Source organism: Otolemur garnettii, unplaced genomic scaffold (genome assembly GCF_000181295.1).
Source record: "Otolemur garnettii isolate 467f Iridium unplaced genomic scaffold, OtoGar3 scaffold00086, whole genome shotgun sequence".
NCBI classification, from domain to species: domain Eukaryota; kingdom Metazoa; phylum Chordata; class Mammalia; order Primates; family Galagidae; genus Otolemur; species Otolemur garnettii.
This window is the reverse complement of record NW_003852481.1, coordinates 249,738-256,723: the sequence shown is the minus strand read 5'-3', so window position 1 is coordinate 256,723 and position 6,986 is coordinate 249,738. Positions and strand designations below refer to the sequence as shown.

General features: G+C 35.8%; 1 protein-coding gene across 1 annotated transcript in view; it reads right to left on the bottom strand.

The window, feature by feature from the left end:
• The window catches only part of ATM (ATM serine/threonine kinase), a 156,220-nt gene that overhangs the window by 145,624 nt on the left and 3,610 nt on the right, over positions 1–6,986 (bottom strand). The window contains exons 3-5 of the mRNA XM_023516060.1: positions 5,502–5,603; positions 5,310–5,422; positions 3,198–3,343 (exon numbers count right to left, since the gene is read on the bottom strand). Coding sequence (XP_023371828.1) covers positions 3,198–3,343; positions 5,310–5,422; positions 5,502–5,573 — 331 coding nt within the window. The 5' untranslated portion in view covers positions 5,574–5,603. The remainder of the gene's footprint in view (positions 1–3,197; positions 3,344–5,309; positions 5,423–5,501; positions 5,604–6,986) is intronic.

Here is a 6,986-nt window from a genome sequence, read left to right as displayed (position 1 = left end):
AAAAAAAAAGAAAAAAAAAAAAAAAAGAAAAGCAAAATTCCTTCTAAGTCCTATAATAGAACATATTGCATACAATAGGTAAGACTGTAATTTTAAAAGCATTTTATTTGAGAGTATGAAAATCCCACATTGATACATACATATTTTGAAGGCAGCAAAATTACATTAAAGACAGTTAAGTCATTATTTTCAGTAAACCATATTGCTATTTAATCTTCAAATTGAATGTAACATATTTATTGTTATAAGCTATGAGCAGAGTAGAACTCATTATGTAAATCAGAATATACCACAGATTGGGATTTGATAAGACTAATTATCATACTCAGAAGTATCAGACTATGATAAATAAATATACGCTGATATAACTGCAAAATCATTTTTAATGATGGCTTATTTCATAATTTTAGGGCTCGGTCAGTGATGAAATATACAACCCATACGATCCTCTTTTATAACACCCTGACCATCTTTCTCTTATAGTCCTCATAACACTGCCTTATCTATAATGTCCCGTGTATTACTGGATCCTTAAGGAAAGGAATTAGTTAATCTCTATATCCTCATAGAAATCCCAGTGACTGCCCTAATAGTAAATGTTCAATGAAAACTGTTGAGTAACTAAATTAATATAAAGATGAAATCATATTTTCCTATGTCCTTTATGCCAATATTTGCCAAATTTAAGAAGTGTTTCAAGAATTGTTTTTTTCTTTCTAAAAAATTCAGAAAAATTTTCTAAAACAGGACAGCCAAGTTGCCTGAAAAGAGTTTTAAAGAACCTCAATACAACTTAACATTTTTCACAACTAGATTTTCCATTCTCTAGGCTCTGTCTACACTATGTACAAAAGCCAACAAATGCTAACAGGAAGGAATAAACATTTTCTTACTTGATCCTTCCCAATAGCTACCTTTCAACTTTTTCCTAATCTCTGTTTCTTTCATCATACCTTAGGTATGTTTAAATTCCCATCAAAACCCTCCAACCTTTTGAGAAAAACAAATGAAGAAGTGAGGTGAAGTAACAGTAATTCCCCCATTTCACTGCAAGATTAAAGAAGTTTACGTTAGAGTCAAACTTGAAAAAAAAGGAAGCCTTAAATAAAAACACCATTTTTCAACTATTTAAATGATGTTTCACTGATAATTTTATTTATAAACAACCATTTATTCATCTACTGACTTCCATTCATCAATTTCAGCAATTACATGGTTTCCTCTCTGTACATCACAAAAGAAACCAGAGAACACTTCACAGAATTAGCTGTTGACTGAGTGAGTAGCCTACTCTATTAGTAGTATATTACTGAGAACACAGGTAGGGATGTTTTCCTTTTTCTGGTTTATTTTTTGAACAGGAATAGCTTTGACATTGTAAATGTCCTTTATTTTTTGTTTGGTTAATTATATAGCTTTGTTCTTGAGAAAAGAGTCTTGACCTTTTGCCCAGGCTCAAGGGCCAGGCATCAGCCTACCTCACAGCAATTTTAAATTCCTGGGTTCTAGTGATCTTCCCCCTTAGCCTCTCAATTAACGGAGACCACAGGTGCCCGTCTGAACATCCAGCTAGTTTTTCTATCTTTAGTAGAGACGGAGGTTATTTCATTGATAATTTCACCCACTTGTTCTTGTAAACCAACCATTGATACAATTTCAAATATAATCTCTATTGTTAATTTTGCAATTTAAAGGTTTTTTTCACTGCAAGGCAAAATCACTATATAAGTTGCAAACTTTTCTAGTGAGCTACAAAAATAGCACAACATATTTCTGTCATTCACTCATCAAGTACATATGAAAATCTCAATGTCACTAGTCAACAGTACAATACTTTACTGGATATAGGCTACCACACAGAACAAAAGCAGGCATGAAATATTTCACTATAGCTTTCCTTTGTTTCTGCTAGTGTGTCTGACAAGGGCCTGCAATTATCCATACAAATTGGCATCTCAAGAGGTGGAAAATCTGCTAAACATTATTCTCTAAACTCAAGTCTCATACTACCATTCTGAAATATCATTCACTAATAACCTATGTGCTTCTGCTAAATGTTTACCAACATTTGGGCTTTCCCGATTCTTAAAGTCGGTATTACAAAGCCACATTCTTATCTGTGAAGAGTATATAAGTCTGAGCTCAAAAGTCCCTAAACAATTATTTCTGCTTCTAGTTTTTCAATCCTGTAAAGCCCATTTCCTTACGAAAGCTTACTAGGAACCTGTATTTAGGTCTAAACTATCAACTGTATTAGTTAAAGATGGGAGATATTTGGGCTCAGCGTCCATAGCTCAATGGTTAGGGCGCCAGCCACATACACCAGGACAGACAGGTTCAAACCTGGCCCAGGCCTGCTAAACAACAACTACAAAAAAAAAAAAAAAAAAAAAAAAAAGCCAGCAGGCGCCTGCAGTCCCAGCTACTTGGGAGGCTGAGACAAGAGAATCACTTGAGGTTGCTGTGAGCTATGATGCCATAGTACTCTACCGAGGGCAACATAGTGAAATTCTGTCTCAAAAAAAAAAAAAGAAAAGAAAAAATGATAAGGATTTTGTAATATCATCTCAGAAGAAGCAATAACAAAAGAAGACAAGTTTTTAATACTCTTAATGCTGTACCAAAATAGAAGAGAAAGCCTCACAGGTATGTTTAATCAGTAAGACCACTTCTACTTAAATGCTAAGGATGTATAGAGAGAATGCAAGGCTAAGTATATAATAATTTTTAACTCCTTCAATCCTCCAAATATTTAAATTTCTGGTATTAAAAATTGTTACATGTGCCAGAAAGTAGTGTCAGCACTCAACTTTTTTTTTTTTTGAGACAGAGTCTCAAGCTGTCGCCCTGGGTAGAGTGCCGTGCAGTCACAACTCCCAGCAACCTCAACCTCTTAAGCTTAAGCGATTCTCCTGCCTCAGCCTCCCAGGTAGCTGGGACTACAGGAACCCGCCACAACACCCAGCTATTTTTTGGCTGTAGTTGTCATTGTTTGGCAGGTTTTTGGCTGTAGTTGTGATTGTTGTTTGGCAGGCCCAGGCCAGATCTAAATCCGCCAGCTCCAGTGTGTTGGCACCCTAGCCGCTTGAGCTACAGGCACCAAGCCAGCACTCAATTTTTATCTTACCGTATTCAGATCAAACTTATGCAACAGTAACTAACTTATGCCATTTATGTGTAACTAAAATATCACCTACTTTTATTTGCACATTTGATGAAGTATTTGACCAAACTACTGATTTCTTGCATCTTCTTTTGCCTGGAGGCTTGTGTTGAAGCTGATACATTTGGTCTTCCTGTTCTCAGACATTCTGTTTCTTTCTGAATATATTTCTGTAAAAATCTTTAAGGAAACAAAATGCAATTTCAGAAACTCATTAAATGTTATAAATAATTTAAATAAATACAAATAACATAACTTAAATTGTTATAATTTCAAAAAGTCCTTCATACCGTCACAAAGAACATCTTTTAAAGCCACATTATTTTGATCATTGGCTAAATGAAACAAACAAAACAATTATATGTCTCTTTCAAGGCATAACTCCTACAACACAAACTTTTTTTTTTTTTTTTTGAGACAGAGTCTCAAGCTATCCCCCTGGGTAGAGTGCCATGGCATCATAGCTCACAGCAACCTCCAACTCCTAGGTGTAAGCGAGTCTCCTGCCTCAGCCTCCCAAGTAGCTGGGACCACAGGCACCCACCACAACACCCAGCTATTTTTTGGTTGCAGCCATCATAGTTGTTTTTGGCGGGCCTGGCAGGATTCAAAACCGCCATCTGAGGTGTATGTGGCTGGTGCCTTAGCCATTTGAGCCGCAGGCACCGAGCCACAACACAAACTTAAAATGTGATCTGCAAAGCTCTTAATCTTCCCTGATTTTCTCCTGCTTTCATGCCTGCTTTCTCATTTTATCATTTAAAGCTAACAATGCTAGCAAGGGCTCTCAATCTTCTTTAAACTCTGTGTACTTAAAAAGTTACAACTATTTTAAACTGCACACAAACTTTATAGACACCCCGTATATTACCTACCTCTTACCTACACAGTTGGTAACGTTTCTAGTCTTTAAATGAAGTCTGCCTGCTAGTATTCAGGACTACTCAGGAATCCTGCACATATATTTGGCCTACCTGATCAGCTTATACAAAATAATATTCACTGAAACAGTAACTCAAAGTAAATAAACAAAAATAAGACAAAACAGTATTCATCTTCAGGTAATAACTCTACTTGCGGTATGTAAAATAAACTAAGTAACCAGAAGAAAAGCATGCAATTTTTGGTTTATGCATTCAAATGTATAACAATTTAGTACCAAATAGGAGCTAAAAAATGAAATAGATTATCTGCTCTGAACATTCAACAACAACTAACACTCACAGCTCCTCTTGACTACGAAAGTTGTTCCAAGTTTATTTAGTACTCTGATTACTCTACAAAAATATAAAATATTTTATTCATCTTTCCTAATCCTCACAATTTATTTCTAGTTACAAACAGACTTGATAGCTGAAAATTGTGTCTCAATGTAAAAAAAGCATCAACTCTGTTTGCCATACCAGTCTAACATCAATTGTCTTTTCGTGGCTTGAGGTTGTTTTGTAACCAAATGCATATGCACATATTTTCATCTTTCTTTTACTTGTTTGAGTGCAATTTAATATACAGAAGTTCCTTTTAATCAGTGCAATACGGTGTCATAATGTGTCAAAATAATAATTGAACCTTGATTATAACTTAATATTTTCTGTAATTGGAAACAAAGTCTTATTAATAAATTTTCAGTCTTGATCAAAATGTGTCTAAGACATTCTTTCTTTTTTTTTTTTTGAGATGGAGACTCACTTTGTTACTCTCAGTAGAGTGCTGTGGCATCATAACTCACAGCAACCTCAAACTCTTGGGCTCAAGCAATCCTCTTGCCTCAGTCTCCCAAGTAGCTGGGACCAGAGGCACCACTACAACCCCCACCCAGCTATTTTTCTTGCTCTTGCTCAAGCTGCTCTCAAACTCAGGAGCTCAAGTGATCCACCTACCTTAGCCTCCCAGATTGCTAGGATTACAGGCATGAGCCATGTAACCATGTCTAGCCTAAGACATTTTATTGAACAAATGATTTAAAATCTTAAACTCTGAATAAATATTCTTCAAACACTATGTTTTGAATAAATGTTAAGTGCCAAATGCATATGCAAGCATAATGTTATACAGGGAACAAAAATAAATAAGATTTACAAAAATACCACAACCGAAATAAAAATTAAAGAGAAAAAGATAATAAAAATAAATTGAAATAGAATACCGAAAAACAGCATCCCAATTTAAATATTTCCCTTGTTTGGAATCTGAATGCCGATCTAAATGTTTAACTGTTTCAGTATCTCGAATCAGCTGCTTAAATTTCTCAATTTCTTTCTGAAAATGAAAAATGAATACAATAATGAGTTAATAATCACACCCTTGATTTTAGGAAAGATTAAATTTAATTTACTACCTTTCGTTCTGTAGCTTTATCATGTTCTAGATGACGGCAGCAAATAAGCAGATCATTAAGTGCCAGACTCATGGTTTAGAACTCCAGGACACACACATTTACCTAGAGGAATATATATCAAACATCATTTTAGACTATGATATTAACACATAGTTAGATCTAAATACACAACCAAAGGCACACTGTGATCAAACGCACGTGATTTTCCTTAACATTTCCATATTTTAAATATTTTCTTAAAAATACATCAAAACAATGCCCCAACAACATCAATGTGTGCTTTGCTTATAGCAGAATAAAAATAAGAAAAGTATAATTTACTTTATGGCTCTGAAACCTAAGAAACATGACATTTAAATTGAGACATGAAAGATAAATGGAAAATAGGTAGGCAAGAATAAGGAACAGAGTACTTAAGGATTTAATGTTGACAATGAACTATATAAAAGCACCCTTGTGACTTGTCATTTTGTTCAGCCAAAAGCTTAAATTATCCTTTTGAACTGATGAAACGAAGTAGGTTATCAGAACTATTAAGCCTTGCCTAGCACTTTCATCTCAACTGAAATTAAGGTTCTCATTTAATACATAATAGTAGGAAAAAAATTATATTCCTGTTTTAAATGGAAATTAAGCCAGGCATGGTGGCCCATGCCTATAATACCAACTACCTTGAGGTTGAGGTAGGAGGCTCTTTCTCGGGCCCAGGAGCTCAAAACTGTTGTGAACTACAAACACATTGCCACTACACTCCAACCTGGGCAACAGAGTGAGAGTCTAACTCCTTTAAAAACACCCACAATGGCTTGGTGCCCGCAGCTCAGTAAGCAGGATGCCAGTCACATACACTGAAGGTAGTGGGTTCAAGCCCAACCCAGACCTGCTGAACAACGACAATTGCAACCAAAAAGAAAAAGAAAAAAATGATAATAATAGCCCAGTATTGTGGCAGGCACCTACAGTCCCAGCTACTCAGGAGGCTGAGGCAATAGAATCACTTAAGCCCAAGAGTTTGAGATTGCTATGAGCACAGCACTCGACCGAGGGCAACATAGTGGCACTCTGTCTCAAAAACAAAAATAAAATAAAAATTAAAGTAAAAACACATACAGAAAGGAAATTTTATGCTATAGTGATATACCTTGCAAGTGTCAAAGGTCAAATTATTTTACTATGCCTTAATTGCACTGAAGTAGCTCTGCTCCCTTCAGATTATCTGATATAATCAAACCCTTTTTGATAGCCTTTAAAAAAATCTAAGCTGACTTCTTTTTCAGACTCAGCCCATTCCTACCTAAGTAAAGGCCATGTTGCCCACACAGAAAAAAAAAATTTTTAAAAGAACAGCATTCTGGGCTCGGCGCCTGTAGCTCAGCCGGCTAAGGCGCCAGCCACGTACACCTAAGGTGGCGGGTTTGAATCCAGCCCGGACCCGCCAAGCAACAATGATGGCTGCAACCAAAAAATAGCCGGGCGTTGTGGCGG